This window comes from Chionomys nivalis, chromosome 15 (genome assembly GCF_950005125.1).
Source record: "Chionomys nivalis chromosome 15, mChiNiv1.1, whole genome shotgun sequence".
Lineage (NCBI taxonomy): Eukaryota > Metazoa > Chordata > Mammalia > Rodentia > Cricetidae > Chionomys > Chionomys nivalis.
The window spans coordinates 48,863,707-48,889,184 of NC_080100.1; the positions used below are offsets into that span (position 1 = coordinate 48,863,707).

At 36.7% G+C, this 25,478-nt stretch overlaps 1 protein-coding gene across 2 annotated transcripts in view; it reads right to left on the reverse strand.

Moving 5' to 3' along the window:
* Cert1 (ceramide transporter 1) overlaps positions 1–25,478 on the reverse strand; it is a 117,134-nt gene that overhangs the window by 87,978 nt on the left and 3,678 nt on the right. For both annotated transcript variants that reach the window (XM_057789757.1, XM_057789756.1), the window contains exon 2: positions 22,730–22,864. In XM_057789757.1, coding sequence (XP_057645740.1) covers positions 22,730–22,864 — 135 coding nt within the window. The remainder of the gene's footprint in view (positions 1–22,729; positions 22,865–25,478) is intronic.

The window sequence follows — 25,478 nt, forward strand, 5'->3', positions numbered from 1 at the left end:
GTGTTCTCCTGTGCCCATGTGTTGTAGAGTACTTCCCACTTTCTCTTCTATCAGGTTCAGTGTGTTTGGACTGATATTGAGGTCTTTAATCCATTTGGACTTGAGTTTTGTGCAGTTACTTTGGTTTTTTGAGACAGGGTTTATCCATGTAACAGCCCTAACTGCCCTGGAACTAATTTCTTGTAGACCAGGCTGGCCTCGAACTTACAGAGATTCGCCTGCCTCTGCCTTCCAAGTGCTGGGATTAAAGGTGTGTGCCACTACCACCCAACTCTAAAACAAATTCTTTTCAAACTAGCTTTCTAAATATAAAAAGCAACTTAACTTTAAATTATTTATCATCCAAAAATGATTTACTTGACTTTTTTTTCAGTCTTATGTATGAGTGTTTTGTGTGCCTGATGTGCACAGAAGTTACAAGAGGACATCAGATGAGTTGGAACTGGGGTTACAGAGGTGTGAGACACCTGTGGGTGACAAAAATTAAACTCAGGTACTCCAGAAGAGCAGCTAGGTTTGCACTGGCTCTCAAATCCATATTTAAAATTTACTATTTTTAAATTAGTTTACAAAGTAGCAGGTTTCTTTGTGGTATTTTCATAATATTTAGTTTTGATTACCTCCCCCAAGACCCTGCCATTTGTTCCCGATTAAACCTTCCTGTCCCCAGTATGTCCCTGCTACTCTCACAGTCCATGCGTTCCACTAGCCTTCCTCCCATAATCCATTTCTCAGGGTTCCCCCCACTTTCTAGTTTTCTGTTTTCTACACATACTCCTACAGAAATAAAAATTTTTATAAAACTCACAAATTAAGATCTGCACATGAGAGATGCCAAGTAATGTTCATCCTTCTGAGTCTGGGTTAATCTCATGTAAAATTTTCCAGTTCCATTAAAATTTCTGCAAATTTCCTATTTCATTTTCCTTTACAGTTAAATAAAGTTTCGTTCTGTATATGTACATTTTCATTACCCATTCCTTTACTGACAGACACATAGGTTGATTTAATTTCCTTGCTTTTATGAACAGAATAGCAGTAACCATTGATGAGTAAGTGTCTCTATAGGAAATGGAGTCCTTAGAACATATTAACAAACTGAAAGTGGTGTAGCTGGGTGATTCCCAATATGGAAATTCGGTTTTTTGCTTTTTGAGAAACTTAAACACTGATTTCCATAGTGGCCACAGCAGTTTTCATTCCTACCAATGGTGAATAATGGCTCTCCTTTCCCTATACCCTCACCTGTGTGTTTCTTATTGTTTTCTTCCAATAGCTACTCTGAGACGAGATAAAAATATCAAAGTGATTTTATTTATTTAGCATTTCCCTAATAGATAAGGATGTTGGACATAAAATACTTACTGGTTGGTCATTTGTTTGTCTGGAGAAGTCTGATTTTAGATTTTAAGTCTTTAAGTCTTTTTTGGAGGGGATTAGAGTATTTTTCTCCTCTTCTTCAAGTTCTATGTTCTAGATATAAATACTGTTACATGTATAGTATTCTGTACATTCTTCTTCCATCTTGTAGGCTGTCTGTTCACATGGCCAATTGCTTCATTCGCTGTGAGAGAAGCCTTTTAACTCCACGAACTGTCACTTTGAAAGACTGGAGTTCTATTCAACAATTTTCAAGTGGTTTACTTTCTAATCTGCACACTCTTGAGTTTCAGGTCTTATGCTAAGGTCTTTGGTCGTATGTAGTCAACTTTTGTGCAGCTCTAATTTCATAGACAGACCTAATTTCCTATATAAGCAGCTTTCACAGCGTCATTTATTAGGGAGCTGTTTTTCCTCTAGTGAGTACTTTTGATATCTTTGTTAAACACTAGGGGGCTGTAGCTGTATGGGTTTCTGTCTGAATCTTTTTTTATTCTGTTCCATTGATCTACGTTGTTTTATTTGTGTGTGCCAAGATCATGTTGTGTTTTTGTTACTATGGCTCTGTAATATAACATGAATCAGGTATGACAATACAGCCAACTATTTTATTTTGTTTCTCAGGATTGCTTCCGTTTTGAGATCTTTTGAGCTTCTAACTGAGTTTTAAGATTGTTTTACTCCTTTTGCTTTTATATTTGTCCCTTATGGCTGACAGTCATAGAAATTTTCACTTTCAAATCTAATCGTTTTGTTAGCATAGGCCTCTGAGTTCACTATGTTGAGTGAATTACTTTTCTGTCACTAGGACGTGAAATCATCAACTTGAACTTATGGTTTCTGTTCAGGTTGGATTGCTCTCTTGACGTCTATGCAAAGACCACACCTTCAACAAGACACTGATGGTGCTGGGGTAATTTCTCCAAGCTATCTAGCAAGTCCTTTCAAAGTCAGTCTTTCCTCACTCCTTCAAAGTCAGTCTTTCCTCACTCCTTCGAAGTTTTTCTGGACTATATTTTTTTTTCCTTCAAGAGTCTAAGAACAGGACTATTATTCCTTCTTTATCTGTCTTTAATTATTAAATTAATAAAGTTTAATAATAATTTTATTATCCTTGGCTTACTATCATTTTCTTGGCTGTTTTCCAGGCCTTGAAAGTCCTTACTAATTTCCATATCCTCAATGAGTATGCTTAATTCTACTGGAAATACAAACTACTAGTTTTTTTGTGTGTGTGTGTGTCTTATTTTTGTAGTCTTGTAGATCCTGTCCAAAGGAGTCTATTTATTTTTTGGTTCTAAAAAGGTTTATAATTAGAAAGCTATCTCTTTAAATTACACTTAACTATCTTAACAAAATCAATCTCTTTATATTGTTCTCTGGCCCTTAAAGAGGCTTATAGTTCGAAAACTTCCCCTTAATTATATTATGATCTACCTGGTAACTTTGTTGGGGGATATATTTTGATGATGAATGAATGCAGTTTTTCTGGTAAAGTTTCCAACTCTCCCTTTAGTAGTGTTCCTTCTATTTCAGAGACACATCATGACTAATTTTGCTCACAAGTCCCTATAGCAGTGGGAAGGAAGCCTGTAGGAGTCTGTTACTATATTAAAATGTAATTATATTGTAATCTGGCATTATCTGTCTACAAGTCATGTTCAAGGTGATATTTTACACAGAAATTATATATATATGTACATATATAAATATGTATATATATAAAGCTGGAAACAATTATTTTCAGCTATCCAGAGGCTCATACACAAAATTTAAGTATTAAAATGTTTTTATTTAATAATAAAAATAGTATCTACTCTTTCACCTGCCCATAAAAATAATCATTTTTTATCTTTTACTTAGCAATTTGTAAAATATCTAGCACATTGTTAAGCATATAATAACCATCTGGGTTTTTTTAAATCTTATACTAAAAATGCACATGCGTGCGCACGCACATACACAGAGTGAGCAGACTACCTAGTGTGGTTCAACTGAAAAGTTATGGCTTAGGAGGAGACTGGAGAGGGGAAAGGCATTCCAGATAATGAGGAACTGAATGAACAAAGACAGTAAAGAATGTCAAAGTGCCATCAGAAAGCAGGGTGGTGGAGGAGATATTCTGTTCATTTACTCTGAACAATCATTGTAATTAACATTTTCCTTTAGTCTGAACATTTTACAACTATTGCTCATTCAGATTGAAATTAATAGCACAGCTAACTGCCTTTTGTGCAGAGTAAGTGGTGAGGCAGGTGTGCTGGTAAAGAGCCTGCTGTGCAGATTTGAGGACCTCAGCTTCCCAGAACCCAAGTAAAGCCACGTATGCAGACATCTACCTATAAGTGAAAACAGGTGGTCCCTGAAGCTCACTGACTAGGTAGCCTAGCCAAATCATTGGGCTTCCGGCTCAGTGAGAGTCTTTCTCCAAGTGTGCTAACTAGTTTAATGACAGCTTGATAAAACCTAGCGTCATCAGAGAGGAGAGACCTTCAACTGAGAAAATTCCTCCATAAGATTTGGCTGTAGGCAAGCATACAGGGTATTTTCTTAAACAGTGATTGATGAAGGAGGGCCCAGCCCATTGTGAGTGGTGCCAAACCTGGGCAGGTGGTATGTGGTTTTATTAAGAAAGTAGGCCAAGCAAGCCAATAAGCAGCACTACTCCATGGCCTCCTCCTACTTCCAGATTCCTGCCCTATTTGAGTTCCTATTCTGACTAACTTCATTGATAACCAGTGATGAGGAGGCATAAGCCTAAAAAAACTTTTTCATTTCCAAGTTGCTCTCTCTGGTCATGGTGTTTCATCACAGCAATGGTAATTCCAACTAAGACATCAGACTGTAGGTGCAGAGGATAATGAACCTCTTGCTATGGATGAGCATGTATTCACACAGGCGCCTGCACATCTATGTGCGTAACACACACACACAAATACACACACACAGTTATTTTATTTGTATTTTAATTAATAAAGCTTGGCTGAAGACCAGAATGCAAAATAGCCACAATACTCAGTCATATAAGCCAGGCAGTGGTGGCACACACTGTTAATCCCAACAGCCACACTAGTTAGCCATAGAGGCCAGGTGGTGGTGGTGCACACTTTTAATCCAAGCACTAGAGAGGAATATAAGGCAGGATGAGAGAGGAACTCGCTCTCTTTTTAGTTTGAAGATTTCACAGAGGTAAGAGCTCTCTAGCGGCTTGGCTGCTTTGTTTTTCTGATCTTCATATTGAACCTCAGTATGTCTCTAGGTTTTTATTAATTGTGTTACAATTGGCATCCAACGTTTGGGGTATGAATTCATGAAAAAGTCATTTGCCAGTGGCCTTTTAGCCACCAGCAGAGGCCAGAGATGCACGTGGGCCTCCCACTGGATCTGAAAAAGGGGCTCCAGTCCCACCCAGCTCGGCTTTTTCTTTTTCCCCAAGCCTATGAGAGAGTTCGGTATTTTCATGTTGTAGACTTCCTAAAACAGTCTCCAGATGCCACCCAAACTCCAGAAGCACCTGGGCTCCAAATGCCACAGGACTCACTGGCCCATCCAGTGACTGGAAGCCATCTGCCACACATGCTTTGCTGACGGCCAGTTCTCTCTCCCCTCTCTCCTCTCCTCCCTCCCTCCCTCTACCATGGGTTGAGGTTTTACCCTGAGCCCTCTTCTCAGGCTGCTGCCAAACTAGGTAGCTGCCTTGAAATCCAGTCAGACTTTACTGTTCTACGAAGCAGCAATAAGTCTCATATTCATCAAAATTGTCAGTAGATTTCGTAAGACAATTGTGAATTCTTAAAGGGAGAAATTAGTTAAAAGAGACAATTATTTTCCCCACATTAAAAAATGAGAAAAACCATTACAATGGAGGGATTTGAGTCTCTGTATGATAATATGCTAGACACTTTGAAAATAGAATGATTAAAAGAGAGGACATCTAATTGAGATGGGATTTATATAATGATAATTATAAACATTATCAGCTTTAACATTTTTGTCTTATTGCTAAAACGTTGGTTAATCTGAGTGCTAAGCTACAGACCTTAGAACAATCTAATAAAACAGATCACTGAGACACTAAAATCCAGACAATGGACACTAATGGAGAAAAAATCTCAACCTTTCATTATAAGAATAGAGAGGAACAGCCAAGGTTTTCAAACAACCAACCTTAATATATCCAGTAACCTTACAGGAAAAGCCAAATGGCAGAGACTCTGTTACAGCTAACTGGACTTCTGTGCTAATGTTAGATTTAAGGAAATTCAAGGCAGCAACAGTCTCCATGGCATGCATTCCCCTTCTGTGAAGCAAATGTTAAACTTCTGGTCAGTTTGTCATAGTTTTATCCCTAAAGACTGGATGAAATTGGTTACAGATGTTTTAGAGCCTGGTTCAGAGAAGAGGCTAGAATTATTGAACAAAGGAATAAAGCTAGAGGAAAGGAAATCTCCCAAGATCAAATCCCTAGAGAAGGAGATTATGTTACCATAGAAAGGCAAGCTGTATATGATGACCACACATTGGATTTATGCCACACAGCAGCTTTAAATGCTTGGGACAGAACTGGAGAAATAGAAAAGAAAATTGAATCTTTTGTTAAAGTTATACATGGCCCAAAGAGGTCTTTATGGATTTCTTACCAAGATTGTCTTTTGCTGTGGGAGCTCCTTCCACTCCTTCAGCCAATAGCCTTTAAGATACCAGCCCACTTGGGCATGGTCTCTTTTGCTTTAAAAAGCAGTGGTAGCCATGTGCTTGCTCTCTTGCTCCAGCTCCGCTTCCGGCTACTAGACTCCTTTCCAGGTTGTGCAGAGGGCTGTTGTCTAAGGACAGTGATTTGTAAGTTTTTCCCTTTAAATAAGTAACCCTTTTATTAATCATAATTCCAAACTGGTGTAGAATTGTTTTGTAACTTATGCCTTCATCTGGTGCCCCATGTTGGGCCTGGACAACTGCATCCACATAAAGCCTGAAACAGCTTGGGAAGTGATTCTAGAACAAAATGGTTTCTTGGTAGCAGTAATTTCCAGGTCCTCTCTGCTTGCTAGAGGCAAGCAAGCGCTCTCATTTAAGAGAGGCTTCCTGACTTAGCTTTAGCTACACAAAAGCTTGCAGCTCTTTTAAGAGGTCCTGCCACAAAACACTTAAATGGTGTTGATGAAAAGCTGACCGCTTGCTTTTTGGTTTTCAGTCATAGCAGGAAAAAAGTCACGCTGTTTTAAAGTACCTGCTTTCTGAGCTGTCCTGCCAGGGCACAGGCAGGCAGTCCGACTATGGAGCATTTGAGTGTGATTTGTAAGCACACTGCTGCAGCTTGCTTGCTGGCAGGAATCTTGAAATGCAATGGAGTGTGGCAATAAACATGGCTCTGGCCGGTACCTTTGCCATGAGGCTGGAAAGCTAAGGAATGGGCTGGATCCAGCCGTCAAGGCCACAGCTTTAATACTACCCATATTGCTTGGTAAATTAAAGACTCGTGGTCAGAAAAAGAGAGATTCAAAGACAAAGATAACCTCTAAATGGTTTACAGTGTGTTAAAAAAATATGCAGACTTGACAAAAATAAAGTTAAAGTCCTTAAAATAAAAAAGAAAGAGAGTAGTTGGGTGTGGTGGTACACACCTTTAATCCCAGCACTGGGGAGGCAGAGACATGAGGATCTTTGTGAGTTCAAGGACAGCCTGGTCTACAGAGGGAGTTCCAGGACAGCCAAAGATACACAGAGTTAGGGCTGACGAGGGAGGGGGACTTCCTGACTGGGGAAGGGGGGGAAATGGGGAGGTGGTGGTGGGGAGGAGGCAGAAATCTTTAATAAATAAATAAATAAATAAATAAATAAAAATAAAAAAATAAAATAAAATAAAAAAGATACACGGAGAACCTGTCTCAAAAAGCCAAAAATTGAAAGTAAAAATAAAAGAAATAGAGGTTAAAATAAAGCCATGTAAAGATGAAAAATAAACAGATAATCTTGATACTGTATGTTATTATGCTCTCTTTGAATTGTCTGAATGCTGAGGAAGGAGCAACAGCTGCTAAAAGATATTTGCTTATAAGTGCTGCTGAATTAATTCAAGATAAGTATTTTAAAAATACCCTGACTTCAAAATTGAAGTCAAAAGGTATGTTACTTTGGAGAAGAGATTTTGCTTTTGTTTCCACAGGAAATGAGAAGCTGTGGATTCATTCTGAGTTAAGAAAAATCAGGTTTGATCAAGGAAGACCACCTGAGAAATCTCTGGTAGGAACAGAAGGACGGGATGTCTGAGATCTACATCCAGAACAGATTAAAGGCTGCTGCCTAAGATGATCAAGACTCACAGGATACTCCAGTTAGGACTTGATCATAATTCTAAATTTTCTTTAGGTCCCCATAAGATTATCAGCACCTCCAGCCAGCAGGAAGTAGCCCAGAATACTACGTCCACACTCCCAAAAAATGGACTATGGATATTTTCCTTTCTTAAAAAAAAAGGGGGGGGGAAGTGGTATGGGACAATTCTGTTTTCTGTCAATTATGTTTTAAATAACTGCTGATTGATGTGTAGCCAGGCAGAAAGTATAGGTGGGACAACCAGACAGCAAGTAGAGGCGGGACAAGAAGAACAGGAGGATTCTGGGAAGGAGGAAGCCCATTCTCTAGCACCCCTGCCCAGACCATGGAAGAAGCAAGATATGTCCTGCCCTGCCGAAAAACTTACTGAGCCATATGGCTAACATAGATAAGAATAATGAATTAATGTAAGTGATAAGAGCTAATAAGAAGCCTGAACTAATGGGCCAATCAGTTTATAGCCTAATGTAGACTCTCCATGTGATTTTCTTTAGGGGCTTACCAGCCGTGGGAACTGGGCAGGACATAAACCTCAAGCAGTCCAGCCTTCATGTTACAGAATGACACCCAACGTGGGGCCCTCATGTTACAGACTTTTATCAGTAAATAGAATGATACCAAATTCAGAAGCTAGACAAATAACAATTGAATCTCTGACTTTTGAAAATGCCAATTCTCCAAGCAAAAGGATAATTAGGCCATTAAAGGCAAGGTCAGAACCATTGGAAGAACAGATTCAAGATGCAATTAATATTGAATCTCATCACCATGATGATATATAGATAGGAGAGGTGATTTCCAGAGGTTTGAGGAAAAACTGAAAAGTTAAATGTTATAATTGTGGCAAATAAAGTCACTTTAAAAGGGACTGAAGAAAGAGCACTCCTAGAAACAATGTTTTTTTTTTTCTAAAAATAATCCATTCAAAATGTGCCCCTCCCCTTTCTGGATTATGTGGAAGGTATCACAAACGCAGGCATTAAACTAATGAATGTAGGTCAACAAGGTATAAACAAGTGAATCCTTTTCCATAGGGAAACTCCATGAGGGGTCTCTCACAGGCCCTATGCCAAATCCAGTTCAGTTGTTTCTTGCCATCATAGAGGAAACTCCTTCCTAGAGCAATTAAACAAACTAATGCCTATTGTAAGAAACTATACTGATCTGGAGATAGAACAGCGATAGAAGAGAGAACAAAAAATTCAGTAGAATCCATAAACTGGGTATTTTGGCAAACTTCTATAAATGAACAAAGACCAAAACTAAAAATATGAATAATAAATGATGTTGTCATTTAAGTTCTGATAGACTCAGGTATGGATGTAATAACAAGTTGGTTTGAATGTATAGGGCAGAAGGACAGAGAGGATATTAAAACCATATGTGGTTAACACAGCAATGAATTTGTACGGATGTAATTTGTTACAGAAATGGAATACTCAGATTAACATTCCCCTGATCTTAGAAACAAACCAAAAGTTAATTTATGTTTCTGGGGAAAATATTATAAGATATTATAACAGTCACTGACCACTTAGATTGTACAAGAATAGGGTACAAGAGCTGCTGATATTTCAAAGGCAACAACAGTCCTACCTTTAAAATGGTTGACAGACAAACTTACATGGGTTAAGCAATGGCCTTTAACAACAGAGAAACTGCAGGCTTTAGAACAGCTGGTATAGGAGTAACTATATGCTCAGCATATTGAAGAATCAACCAGCCCTTGGAACTTTCCTGTATTTGTTGTTAAAAAGAAATCTCGATAATGAAGAATAGTAACAGAGCTATGAGCTGTTAATAAGGTAATTCAGCCAATGGGCTCTCTACAGTCTGGAATTCCTTTGCCTTCCCTTTTCCCTAAAGGATGCCCTCTTATGGTTATTGATTTAAAAGATAGCTTCTTCATTATAGATTTACAATAAAAGGACAGAGAAAATTTTGCTCTCGCAGTGCCTACTTATAATAATTCTCAGCCTTCCAAGAGATATCAATGGAAGGTTCTCCACAGGGAATGTTAAATAGCCCCAATCCATGCCAATATTTTGTCAGTCAGCCACTGGAAATGACACGTAAGCAATCTCCTGAATCTATAGTTTACCATTACATGGACAACATTTTGCTACCTGATTCAAATCTAGATACTCTAGAAAAAATGTTTGAAGTAGAAAGTTTTGCCTTATTAGGGATTACAAATTGCTTCTCAAAAAATACAAAGGAGAGTCTCTTAATTATTTAGGCTATAAAATAAATTTAGAAAAGATTAGATGCTAAAATGTGTAAATTAAAAGGGATCAATTATACACTCTTAATGTCTTTCAAAAAGTGCTAGGAAACATTTCCCATTTACGGCCCACTATTGGGATAAAACCTTATGAACTGATTAATTTAAAACCTTAGATGGTGACAAGGGCTTAAATAGTCCCAGGGAGTTATCAGCTGAAGCTGAGAGAGAATTGGCTTTGATTGCAGAGAAATTACAGAAGGAGCATGTGAATTGTATGGATTTGAATCTTTTTTTTTTTTTCCTGTACCAATCTTTACTTATTCACACATTTGATAAAGTCACAGTTAGGAGCAAACTTATTATTATGACACAAGTAACTGTACAGAGTCAAATCACCATTAAGTCAGAACAGAGGGCAACTATAACTGCTTAATACTTGCATAAGCACACTCACATGCATTCAACTACTGGTGCTAAATTCAGATAAAAGGTTTCTGTCAGGTCCTGGGGAGAAGGAATAAATGCTCCCTGAAAGACACTGGGACTGATCAATGCATCTCCCTGCTCCACCAACAATAGAGAATACGTGAAACATTCGGGGACTTAGTTGTTTCCTTGGCACAGAACTGAGTAGGCAACAAGATAAAATTAAAAACAAAAACAAAAACAAAAACAAAAAACGGGTTAATGTTGCGGGAGGTCCTTCCACTCCTCCAGCCAATAGCCGCCGAGATACCAGCCCATTGGGGCGTGGTCTCTTTCCTTTTAAAAAAAAGCGGCTACTTCCCTCCTCTCTCTACTTTCTGCTCCGGTTCCGGCGACTAGACTTCTTCCTAGTTGCGTGCGCAGAGGGCTGTTGTCTGGGACGGTGATCTGTAAGTTTATTCCCCTTTAAATAAATACCACCATATTAATCACAATTCCAAACTGGTGTGGGATTGTTTATGACTTGCACCTTCATCTGGCCCCCAACATGTGGATGACTATATCCACAGAAAGCCTGAGAAAGCTTGGGAAATAATAGAATAAAGCATGTTTTCTTGGTAGCAACAATTTCTCTGTTCTACTTTGCTTGCTAGAGGCAAGCAAGCGCTCTCATCTAAGAGAGGCTTCCTGACTCAGCTTTAGCTGCAAACCTTGCTGCTCTTTTAAGAGGTCCTGCTACGAAACACTTAAACGGTGTTGATGAAAAGCTGAATGCATGCTTTTCGGTTTTCAGCTGTAGCAGGAAAAAAGTTGTGCTGTTTTATTTAAAATGCTGGCTTTCTGGGTCGTCCTGCCAGGGCAAACTCTGACTGTTTGAGGCAGGAGGGCCGACTACAGAGAGAGGACTTGATTGTTGTCTATGGACGTAATGCTGCAGTTTGCTTGTTGGCAAAGACCTTGAAACGCCACAGAGTTGTGGTGATAAACATGGCTACAGCTGGTACCTCTGCCATGAGGAGGTAAAGCTAAGGAATGGGCTGGATTTAGCTGGCAAAGCCACAGCTTTAATCCTACCCATATTGCTCAGTAATTTTAAGGCTCATGTGGTCAGATAAAAAAAGAGAGATACGCAGTAAAGAGAGACTCAAAAACAAAACAAAAGAAAATTTCTAAATGATTTACAGTGTGTAAAAAATATATGCAGGCTAAAAGACAAAAAGGAAGAAAGTAGTTGGGTGTGGTAGTACACACCTTTAATCCCAACACTTAGGAGACAGAGGGAGATTGACCTCTGTGACTTCAAGGTGTGGTAGCACACGCCTTTAATCCCAATGCCTGGAAGGCAGAGACAGAAGGATCTCTGAGAGTTCAAGGACAGTCTGGTCTACAGAGTTATTCCAGGACAAATATATACAGAGAATATAAAACAAAAGTAAAAATAAACAAAATAGAGTTAAAATAAAGCTGCACAAAGATGGAAAATACACAGAGAATCTTGATACTGTATGCTATTATGCTCTCTTTGAATTGTTTGAATGCTGAGGAAGGAGCAACAGATGCTAAAAGATATTTGTTTATAAATGCTGCTGAACTAATCCAAGATAGATATTTTCAAAATACCTTGACTTCAGAATTTGGATCTAAGGATATGATACTTTGGAAAAGAGTTTCTTCTTTTGTTTTCACAGAGGATGAGACTCTTTGGATTGCTTCTATTTCAATATGGTATGATAGACCATGCCCTCCTGAAGGGTTGCTGTGAACACCTTCAAAAAATTACTTTGCTCAACTGCCGACTGAGAGGAACCTAGCACACAGGTTATACCATGAAAGACCTGATTAACAGCGCCCCCATTCAGCAGGAAGCAGTTTGGAGAGAAATAACTGCGCCCATATTCCCAAATATTGTTTATAAATGTTATTTTACATTTAAAGGGGGATATGATATAGGTATGAATAATTTGCATTGGTATGGATTTTAAGGTCAATTTTGTTATATGTATATGTATTTCTGCTCTTGATTAAGGTATTGTGATTGTGTAGTTCACTTAAGAATGTAATGTATAATTAGGAAATATAGGTTGCTAATGGATAATCAATAGTCAAGCTTGTAGTCATGTTAGTTAGATTTTCTAGATATATAGAGATATATTTCAGTTAGACAGACATTCTTCATATCTTTCAAAGACTGCAGACTATGGCATTTAAAATATTTTAATAACTTAGGGCATTTCATGACAATGAGACATGTCTGCTCCTGGAAGCACCAATCTACTTTGAAGATGGGCATCGAAGAGGATCCTTATGGAGTTTGATAGACATTTGGGCAAGACACTGCTCTTGCCTGGACTATTGCATAAACTGGACACAAAGAACCCACAGAGAGAGGACTGCTGAACTTGCCTAAAGGTGAGATGATCTTTCGGGGTTCCTGATTTATGAAAGAGTCTGCAAGACATTCTGTAGGACACAGCAGATAGTGACTGAACTGCCTTTGAAATTTCCTGCTTCATGGAAAAGTCTGCTGGATACTATGGGCCTGAAGGCTGAAGGTTGATGCCCCAATGGTACAGAGGAACTTTGGGTGATTGTCCAGGCAGCCAGATGTCTCTGTCATTTCTAGAGTTTAGAAGTTGCTTACTTTTTGTTTGCTTAGGTAATATTGTATTCTTCTGGAGTCTTTGATGGAGTTGAAGAATAGATAGATAGTTACAGTTATAGTTTTCCATTGTTATGATAAAAGATAAAATAGATATAAATATTGTAACTGTAATTCTTGCTTGATAACTGTTTTGTTATATGTAATTTTGCTACGTTAAAGTTAAAGCCTTCCTTTTTTTTTTTGTTTAAACAGAAAAGGGGAAATGATGGAGGAAGGTCATTGGCTAATAAAGAAACTGCCTTGGCCCATTTGATTGGCCAGCCTTTAGGTGGGTGGAGTAAACAGAATAGAATGCTGGGAGGAAGAGGAAGTGAGCTCAGATGCAGGGCAGCTCCTCTGAGAGACAGACGCCATGCTCCCCTCTCCTGAGCAGATGCAGGGCAGCTCCTCTCAGAGCCAGAAGCGATGAAGCAAGCCGCCAGGTCAGACATGCTGAATCTTTCCTGGTAAGACTGATACTACACAGATTATTAGAGATGGGTTGATCGTGATATGAGAATTAGCCAGTAAGGGCTAGAGCTAATGGGCCAAGCAGTGTTTAAAAGAATACAGTTTGTGTGTTGTTATTTTGGGGCATAAGCTAGCCAGGCAGCCATGAGCCGGGCTGTGGGAAGAGGCCCGCAGCTCCCCACTACAGGTTAAGTTCTCCATGGGTTTAATTTCAACACCACAACACGATAGCAAACAGGAAAAAAAGAAAAGAAAAGTTCAGCTATATAAACTCTAGCAAAAAAAAGGGGGGGAGAAGGGAAGATTTAAAACATGATCTCTATTCACCATAAAGAAACCAGAATGGCCAGGCCTATATCATCTGCTTGTGATCTTATGTAAACTCTGTCTTTTTTCTATGCAAGACCTGGAGAGAAACGTTTTAAGGATCAAGAGGGTCACAAAAGCCACATCCCTACCATATTGGTGCGGGGCAAGACTTTACTTGCTGACTCACATATCAGCGTATAGTTTTGAAAGTTCTGAGGAAATGGTACAACCACAATCCACTACCTTTAGCCCTCCAGGAAGGCCTAGTTAATCTGTAGTGGGAAAATGGTGCCAAACAAGTAAGACTATGAAGGAGTTGTACTCAAAACCACAACTCCATTTTGCTACAAGGGTTAAAAAGAAATTTAGTTATTTTTTAAGTGAGATGTTTTGTGTGCACTTCCAATTACTCTATCAAAACACTGATGGCATCAATCCAGAGAGCACAGCCCATGAACACAGAAAGGCCAGTTAATATAAAAACTGCTTTGAGTCACATGAGTCAGTGTCATGGTATTTTGCAGGGAAGAAGGATCCCTTGGTACAAACTTCGAGTCTCTAATGATAAAGCAAGGTGAGGACAGGGCACGTAGATCAGCCAGTGCTCACATTATTACAGGATTGTTACCAAGAGCACTCCTAAAGACCCCTTAGGAGAACCCAGGGCCAACCAGCCTCCAAGTGACCTACAGAACTGAAAGGTAGTTCAAATCTTAACTACAGTCTGATCATATTACCCTACAAACATTCCCCTACAGGAATTTTAATGCAGAGGGACGATATTATCTTAGAATGGATCTTTTTTTCCCCTGAGACAGGGTTTCTCTGTAGCTTTGGAGCCTATTCTGTACCTAGCTCTTGTACCAGACTGGCCTTGAACTCACAGAGATCCATCTGCCTCTGTCTCCCTAGTGCTGGGATTAAAGGTGTGTGCCACCACCCAGTTAGAATGGATCTTTTTACTACACAAACCAAATGAAAAATTTAAAAAAATGTGGAAAAGGTCTTTGAGTTAATTCTAAAAGGAAAATTGAACTTTATCAATTATCAAGAATAGACATAGCAGAAATTATAGTATTTTTTAATAATGATGATATTGTCAAATTATGGGGGAAAAGTGAACCCTGACAAAGAGTTTGTAGTAATCTTTTTTGAAGAAATTAACAACTATCCCAAAAGCAAGAGAATTCAACTTATAAAAAGAACTAACTGAATCTTTCCTCACATTGTACAGGACACGCCAATAACTGGAACCTCTACATTCTACACTGATATAAATAAATCAGGAAAGGCAAGTTACAAATTACAAAATTTATACAAATAAATCAGAAAAGGCAAGTTACAAATCAGAAAATTTAAGTAAAGTGAATCAAAGTCCTTATGATTCTGCCCAAAAGGCAGAATTATATGCTATTCTCATGGTACTAAGGGATTTTAAAGAACTTTTCCACATAGTTACAGATTCGCAATATGCAGAAAGAATTGCTTTGCATAATGAAACTGCAGAATTTATACCAGATGACACAGAATTGACTTTATTATTTATTCAATTACAAGATATAATCAGGAAAAGGAATCATCCCATATATATAACACATCTGATCCCAAACAGGTCTGCCAGGTCTTTTAGCACAAGGTAATATAGAAATTGATCAATTATTGATTGCAAATGTGTTGAAGGCCTCAGAATTTCATTTAAAAAATCATGTCAATAGCAAAGGTTTAAAATAAAAAGACTTTTTCATCACATGCAACAAGCCAAAGATATTGTAAGGAAATGTCCTACTTTTCTTTATACACCTGTACACCACTACCTGCAGGAAGTAACCCAAATGGTACTCAAAGGAATGAAATCTGGATGTGTTCCATTTTTATAGAATTTGGAAAATTAAAATATGTACACCACATGATTGATACCTCCTATTCAGGTTTACAATGGGCAACTGCTTTGAGTTTGAAAAAGGCTGATTCAGTAATCACACATTTGCTAGAAGTTATGGCCATTATGGGTATACCTGCACAAATAAAGACAGACAGTGCTCCAGCATATATCTCTAAAAAAAACCGAAATAGTCTTTTGCTCATTATAATATAAAACACATTACCTGTTTTCTATATAGGGCAGGCAGTTATAGAAAGATCAAATTGAACTCGAAAGGATATGTTAACAGAAAAAAATGATAAATACCCCCAGAAAAAGACAGCATAATGCTTTATTAACTTTGAATTTTCTAAATGCTAATGAGAAAGGAACAACAGCTGTGAAGAGACACTGGATAGTAGAAAAAAACTACAGATTAAACCAGCCAATATACTTTAAAGATGTGCTGACCTCAGAATAAAAATCAGGACATGTGTTACATTGGGCAAAGAATGAACATTCAAAAAAAGAGTTGATGAGCTGGAGGGATGGCTCAGAGGTTAAGACCACTGACTGATCTTGCAGAAGTGCTGAGTTCAATTTCCAGCACCCACATGGTGGCTCACAACCACTTGTAATGAGATCTGGTGCCTTCTTTTGGCTTGCAGGCATACATGCAGGAGGAGTACTGTATACATAGTAAATAAATAAATCTTTTAAAAAAAAAAGAAAAAGAAAAGAAAAAGAGTTGATAACCCATTCAAAACAGAGAAGTTGAGCTGGTGCCTACCTATAGTCTTCACCCCTACTGACTAGTGTTCACGGTACTGGAAGGTACTCTGCATGCTGCAGAACCCAGCTACAATGCCTTTGATTTATAATGGTGACCTGCCTGCAGGATACAATGGCGCAATAGTGGAACAAAAGTGGTGGGAATAACCAACAACTACCTAATTGGATTTAAGCTCACTCCAGGAGGTAGGCATTAGATGTAAGAAAAAAACCAAACAAACCCAAAAACTACTGTTCAGCCAAAGCAATGTAGCAATAAAATGACTCTTAACAACATTCTGCTACATTCTTAGATCAGTGTCTCATTCAACTATCATCAGAGTGGCTTTCTTCTTCAGCAGATGGATACAAATACAGAGATCCATACCTGGTCAAAGCACAGAGTGAATGACCTTGGAACACAGTTCTAAATGGGATGTCTCTATCAAATCCCTCCCTTCTCAGGGCTCAGGAAACCCAGATGAAGAGAAGAAATGATCCTAAGAGTCGGAGGGGATGGAGAAACACCAAGGAAACAGTGTCTTCTAGATACACCAGGATTGATGCACACATAAACTCCCAAAGACAGTGGCAGCCTGCCCAGGGCCTGCAAATGTCTAAGACAGACTAGGTTCAAGCACTGAGAAGGAACACAAGTGCACATCCTAAACCCAGAAGTTATCTCCAAATGAAAAATTACTTTTCTCCAATAAGTCTTACTGGGTATAAGAACCACACCTAAGGTCAGGTGCCATGTTCAGCAGCAGATGGCCAACACAAAACAAACCCAGGGATGGTTTTAGATGTGTTTTTTTTTTCCATAATGATTTGTCTGGGCATATTTTTACTGTATAGAACTTTTGCTTACATAGTATGGTTATCGATTTTTGTGTGTATATAGGATTTCTGGGTGTATCTCTATGTTTTTTATGCTTTTCCTTTGGCTATTTAGTTGTGGGATTTTTTTAATCTTTGTTTTTATCTTATTTAATTTTATTAATTCATCAATTTTAGATACTTTTTGTTTTCTGATGAAAAAGAGAAAGAAAGGGTGGTGGGTAAGGATCTGGGAAGAGCTGGAGGAGGGAAAACTGTAATCAGAATTCAGTGCATAGAAAATAATCTATTTTCAAACAAAAACAAAACAAAAAAGGAAAAAGGAAAAAAATTGAGATCAACCTACTCTAAATGTAGTACTTTTAATTTTCATGGTTCTCAATTTTTCAGCATTTACTTTCCTTGTTTTATCTTTTTTAATATCTTCATCAGCCTGTTCAATTTTCAAATTAGAAAAACTTGCAACTTTACTAATTTGCATGTAGGCACACATGTCAGGGTATGATATGGAGGTCAGAGGACAACATGTGAAGCTGGGTTTTCTACTTCCACATTTACTTGGGTTCTAGGGAGCAAAGATGACTAAGGTCATTAGACTTTTAAAGTCAACGCCTTTACTCTTTTACCTGTTGAGCCGTCTTGCTGGCCCTGACCTCTTTAATTTTGCCCAAATCTTTCAACTTCTCTTATAATTCCTACTGAACTGAGAGCTACTTGGCTTTAATGTTATTTTTATTTCCAACAGCAAGCAATTTCACTACCTCTCGGGTTTCTTTCTGAAAAAAAATAATAAAACATGAAATTACTGAATATGTGTTCTTATAACCAATCTCTGATTTAAAAAAAAAAGAAATCCCATTCACTTGGTAATTTAAAGTTCTAAAGGTTATTTAGTACATAAGTGAAATGTGCAAAATGAGACCTAAAATTACAAATATACTAGTTCTTAAGGTATTTATTATTGGCTTAATCACATTAAGAATCTCTGTATTTTACAAAACATCTTCTAATTTTAGCAAATACAACAAAAACTCCTAAAAGAATGAATAACTCCTCACATCTTTCCTCTTCACAAACATTATTAGCAGTTTAAGGAATTAGTAAACTATTACCAAAGTAATTTTAAATATGATAAAAAAGAAGGCTTAGACATGCCAAATGTACATAAGAGAGTAAAAAAAAATTTTGAAAAACAGTTTATAATATGTACTAAAACTACCAATTTCAAGGCAAAATGTAGTAATAGTATTAAAATGCATGGTAGATTAACTGAGAAAATAATAAGCTACATTTCCTGTCTTTCTTGAATATAAAATAATTTCAACCAGTAGTCAAAATTCAAATATCAAATCTACATGAAAATGAAGCTATCCATATAGCAAGATATAAAATAAGAGCACCTAGTGCAAAAGTATAAAATTTATAGATTTTTAAAAGGCTATAAAAGAAGCAACATGAAGAAAATATTCCCAACAAGTAAAACAAACATCTGGTTATACAGAACTTTTTTACAAGTCAGCAGTGGGTGGGGGAGCGGCGGGGAAGATGTATAATAAACTGTAAGAAGGGGCCGGAGAAATGGCTAGTGGTCAGGAGCACCAACTGCTCTTGCAGGTGACCCAGGTCCAGTTTCCTGCACCCACATAGTGGCTCACAACTATAATTCAAAAGCAGGGGATGCTACACCTTCTTGCCTCCACAGGCACCAGGTACACACATGGTGTAGGCAAAATTCTCATACATAAAAAATAAAATATAGAAAAGAAATTCAAAGAATATAAATGATTTAGAAGATATAAGGTCATAAAACCTAATGAATAAAATAAGAAATTTAGAATAGTAAGTCACCTTTTTCATCTAAAAGTTTGACAAGTATTTTAACATTTTCCCAAACCTAACTTCTTTGATACTTAGTATAAAAGCAACACTCCATTTTTTTTTTTTTTTTTTTTTTTTTTAACTCTTGGCGTGTTTTGTTTTGTTTTTGAGACTTGTTTTGAGCCTCGGCTAGCCTGGAACTTGTCATTAGCCCAGACGAGCCTCAAATTCAGTGATATTCCTTCCTCCCTTAGTCAAGCTTTCACAATGACAGCAATGCTTTCTTGAAAGAGTACCACAGGAAGTAGTAGACTCTTTTGCATTAAGAGAAACCAAGAGCATTACAGTAAGCTTAATAAGGTGTAAATAAAAATGAAGACTATAAAACATGCTTGTGTAAGCACACTAAGTCTCAGGAAGGATACTAAAACATACCTTTGTGTGTTTCATGAATGCAGGAATAAGAAAAAAGATAAGCATTTACTCTGTAACTTTTAATAGCATGTTTGGTTACTTTTTAAAAAGAATTTCAAATAAAAAAGTTTAAGCACTCCATAAACTATGTTTGTTTGTGTGTGTGTATTGTGTGTGTTTAAAACAGGGTCTTGTTCTGTGGTCAAGCTGGGCACACAGTTACGGATACTTCTTGCATTAACACTAAGCACTTGGATTACAGGTTGGTACCACCATGTCTAGCAAACATTTGCTTGATTACAACAAACCTATAATGTTTTATACAATGGGATGAGTTTTAATCAAGTAATTATTAAGCTTTATGAATTGAGAAATTCAACTTTCTCCATGTATTCTATAATACACAAAGCGAAGGGGTACTATTCATTTAATCTGTCTACCTTAGAAGTTAAACACTGTTTCTTTAAATCATTTCACCTAGGTATCACAAAGCCAAAGAACAAGATTTTTATATTGATGACTCACCAAAAATAGAATTGGAATGGATTAGGGTAATAATGGATTAGGTTCCACAACAGGGTAAAAAGCTCTTACACAAATCTATCAACAAATAAATGTCAGAATCATTCCAGTACAAGCACAACTCTTAGACATGCCTAATGTCTCAGGTTTGTTCAAAGGCTGATGCAGGAGGATTCCAAGTTGAAAGCCTGCCAGGGTATCTTAGTGAGACCCTGTCATGAAATAAAAATGTAAGGGGTCTCGGAAAACAGTTCAATGATAAAGCACTTAAAGATCTGGGCTCAGTCCTCAATATCACACACACACACACACACACACACACACACACACACAAATCAATTTCATAACAACACCATGTCAATAAATTCAATGTCGGGGCTGGAGAGATGGCTCAGAGGTTAAGAGCATTGCCTGCTCTTCCAAAGGTCCTGAGTTTAATTCCCAGCAACCACATGGTGGCTCACAACCATCTGTAATGAGGTCTGGTGCCCTCTTCTGGCCTGCAGGCATACACACAGACAGAATATTGTATACATAATAAATAAATATTAAAAAAAAATAAAAAAAAATAAATTCAATGTCAATATTTACTCCATTTTCAGAGGAAGTGATAGAGGTAATTACCCATATTAAGTCTAAAAATAAAGTATACTTATTTAACAAAGAACATTAGTGTGTTTGTTTAAAAATCAAGTATCTGTAAATTTCATGCTGAAAAGTTCGTTGTATTAATTTCTGTTGTGAAATTTCCTTGAAATGCGTGCTAAAAGACTATGAAGCCAGAAACTAAAAGTCAAAACCAATCACAGAATAAATGCATTTTTTCCTGTATCTACTCACTATATCTAAAGATCAGCTTTACTAATTTCTACCTTTTTTACTATTGCTTAGCCCACATCGAGTATTCAAACTGCTTTAGTTTCCTACCAACTCCTTTGATTATGTACATACTAAAAGTTTTGTATACAAATACAACTGTAATAAAAATATCTGCAGTGAACTATGTTTCCCTCCTACCCAAGTTTATTAAAATTCCTTACCCAAATTACCCAAATGTAAAGTTAGTAGAGTCTATAGTTCAAAACAGGATAACTACATTTAAATCCACCATGGAAATACTATTACTTAGGAAACAATACAGATAAAATATAAATCTTCCCTATTTTTAATAATCAATACGGCAATGAATTTGCAAAAGAAGGGGAGCAGAAAAAGGTTATAGAGAATCTTCAAGATTATAAAGAACATTTCCATTCACCATTCTGTCCACACAAACAATGACAAAAGGAAGACAGTGTCAAAACTGATTTACAACATAACAATCAAAATAAACTGAGACTTAAATTCAAGATATTTCCTTAAAACTGTCTCTAGAAGGCATTGGTAGTTTTATATTAATACTTAGAAACAATTCATGTTTTACTAATTTGATGTTCAATTAAGAGTATTTTCTAACTTGAATACACAAGAGGGTAATGTGTGCAACATACAAAAAAGATGAAAAAAATACAGCAATATTTGTCTTATATGCAAAACATAGACAATATGTAAGTCAAATGTAGATAGTAACAGTAATTCCAAGAATACCTTTTACTTTTATAAGTAATTTTATCATAAGAAAATTTGACTTTCGAGTAGATCAATAAAATGAGAACTGCTTTTGTCTTAGCATATCTGTTTTTAGATTTTAAACTACTGACTCCCTTAGCTAATTTCCATTTAACTATCCTGCCTTAGCCAATATTTTTCTTTTTTTAGCTTTTGATTAAGTATGTCTATGGCATGCTGACTGCACTCAACCAATAAGCCTTTTAAAGTGTTATAATAACACACTTTGATTCCAATAATTGAGTTAGATGCTTTAAAAGACAATTGTTGGTTTCTAAACCTGTCTATACCAATTTACTTATTCTTACATAATGTAATTTATGTAATGTAATGTTAATTTATATTAACATTATTTAAGTCATGGACTACATACAGTAGGAAAAGAGAGTTGTGTCTATGCAAACATAGGATGGCTAAACAAAAGTGAAGTACTGTTTCAAAATTAAATGAAGGCGACACAGTTCAAATATATTCTAGGAAACCTGAAAATTCAGAAAGAGCTTATACCTAGTGTTTTTTAAGTATTTTCAAAAGTGCTTATTCCAGTCAGCAGTGGTGGCAAAAACGCCTTTAGTTCCAGTACTCAGGAGGCAGATGCAAGAGGATCTTTTGTGAGTTTGAGGCCAACTTGGTCTACAGACTGAATTCCAGAACAGCCAGGACTACACAAAGAAACCCTGTCTCGAAATACAAAAACAAACAAAAAAGTATTTATTCCACTTTAGGGCAATTGAACTGCAGATCACACATTATGTAAAAAGTTAACAAAACAGAACTCTCAACTTCATAAGAAAATAATGGTATAAAATCTGTATGAAAAAGATAATAAATGAATATATTTTTGTTTTGATAAATTTAAGTAAGGATAGTTATTTTCCCAATTAAACTTTTTAAATAACCTATGGATTGTCCCAATCTCACCAGTTATGAAGTAACCTGTCACCTCTTTTTTCCTGAAACACTTAAATTGGTTTGAAAAGACAGTTGAGTAAAACCTTCATGCTTATAGTATGCAGTAGTACACTCCTGGGCAAAGGGCAAGGATTTCACAGCTCTGTAACATGCACCGAGAGCAGTTCTGATTAGCTTTTGAGTAGGGAAAGGTACTTACTGTGATTACAGCCTTGCTAAGACAGATGGATCCCCTGCAGCCATATTCTGTCTCATCTTCAGATTTGTAGTAACTCAGGGTATTATTTTTCAAAACTACCCAACGATCTTGCCACCCATGAATATAGTTTGTCCACTAGGGATGAGAAGAAGAAAAAGAAAAGGTAAAAAAAAAAAATAAAGTCAGTATTTTAGAAATTGAGGCATTCCAAAATTTTAACACAAAACTTTGAAAAGCTCTAAAAATTATAATAAACAGTAAAAAAGATTAAGTGATAAAAAATTGAGATGCTTATTGTATATAATGACGTTCAGTAATTTTAGCTTAATAGCTAAGAAATAAAAAATAAAACATTTTCTTCTACATTTATAAAATTCTGGCATGATCTTTGCATACTTTTAGCTTCCCTTCTTCATCATCATTTTTTAAGTTTTATTTTATTTATTGTGTATACAGTGTTCCGCCTGCATGTATCCCTGCAGGCCAGAAGACAGCATCAAATCTCATTACAGATGGTTGTGAGCCACTATGTGGTGCTGGGAATTGAACTCAGGTCCTCTATCAGAGCAGTCAATGCTCTTAACCTCTGTATCATCTCTCCAACCCCTCTTCATCATCTTTATGACATTTAAACTGTTCTGATTCCTACATAAGGTAACATGCTCAACAAATCAGTTACATGGTCTCTCTCTCCTACATTAAATACTGCATGGGCTTCTGAAGAACTATAAAACCAATCACCAGCAAAATGCTACTCTGTACATTAGTCTCATGTGAAAATCGTATGGTGGTCATAATTCCATCAAAGAAAAAATCTACATCGTTAATCTTTATTAAGTTCACAGTAGTTTTAGCTTTTCCCCTAGAAAACTGATGACCGTATATTTAAAATGATTAAATCATTTACAAGTTTCCATTAAATTATATTTTTCTGAGAAGTACTAATACAAATATAAAGTTGGATCATTTAGATCGTCCATCATGATTTCTGTGTTGCTAAGGTCCTGATAGAGTAAAGTTCCCAATCAAGAAACTGGCATAGGTAGAAATCTAATTGATAGGAATACTTAATTTTTCATGTTATTTATGTCTGGTGTTTTAACATAACTACTCTAAAAACAATTTAAACTGGATTATTACTCAATGCATTAGCTCAGGTTCTTTGCTCACTGAGAAATCTTTAATGTTTCTATTTCCTGATTAAACACATTTGAGACTGGTTCTACTTTGAAGTCTAATCTTCAGTATTGTAAGCCATCTCTGTGAGCTCACCCATGTTGATGGTTTAACTCACTCTTCTAAGGGGTCTCTGGGCACTATTTCCTTATTTCTAATAGCTTCTGACTCAACCAGCACTTGATATTCACTTGAAACAAACGACAGTCCAAACAAAACTGAAATCGCCTCCCCTATAAGGTATATTTCCTCCTCCCTATGTTCCTGTTTTCTTGGTTGTATTACTACATCTGCAGTCATGGGGACTAAAGCTGGTTTAACACCAGATACATGAACAGAAGAGTAGAAATAGGACTAAACAGACCCAATTTTGGTACCTGTGCTGGGAGAGCTTGAACAGGTTACTTAACTTTTGTTTCTTTGGATGTTGAATGGTTGAATAAAATAGTGAAAATGACTGGCACAGTTACACAGGACACTCAATACCTGTTTCTTTCCCCATAGCTTATTACCGTACCTTTCCCTGATATCAACTTTTAAATTTGCCCTGTCTTCCCAATTTTCAATGATTTCCATCAAATAATCAGTTTAATAGATTCTTAAGAAGTCTTACCCCTCTTAACCTACTTTTAAGAATAATCTTGAGTATACTTGTTAACTTATGCAGCGTATTAATGAGACTCCAGCCTTGAAACTTACATCAACAATTTCATATTCTCTAACATATTAAAGGGACAACTTAGCATTTTAAAACCTCTATAGATTAATCTTACCTTGATGCCCATTATTATCCTTTATTAGATAGTAATTGTGGCTATGTTGCTCTCTATGTGTTTCTTTATCAATCAAGTGTCTCTCTTAGAGTTATGATTACATAAACAAAGATTAGAACAATGCCTGGCTTGTCCTATTAACTCAAGTTTGATGCATAATATGCATAGGTAAAGAAGCTTAAAAATCAATATCTCTCTCTAGATTCTTTCTAAAGTGAAAAGAGGACCTCTAGTGAGTGTGTTAATAATTTGTTATTTTCTTATAGTTGAACCAACAAATGGCATAAGCTTTAGGACTCAATAAATGTTTTATTTGCTACTATTAAACCAAGAAAGCAGGGTTTTGCCTTTTCTCTGCCCCTTTATTTTTTTCCACTTATCTATTTAACACAGGCAATGTTGCATGTTAGATATTATTTAAAAAAGTAAGATTCCTTCATGTTGCTAAGTTTAGCAATCACAAATTCAACAACAAAAATTAAGAGTCAGAAGCAAGTTCCATAAAAATGATACAGGGATTCAAAGGAAAGAAATATTGAATATTTATGTAACCAAAGGCTTTATGGAAAGAATGGCATTTGGGATGGACTTAAAGAGTCAAGTATGCTAGGTCATGCCTATAATCCTAGCATTTCAAAGCTCTGGTCTCATGAGTTAGAGACCAGTGTGGTCAATACAGCAAAGCTCTATCTCAAAAGAAAGAACCAAAGTGGTGGCCTACACCTTAAATACTAGCATTCAAAAGACAAGACAAGAGGCAGGGAAATCTCTGTGAGTTTGAGGCTAGCTTGGTCTAAGCA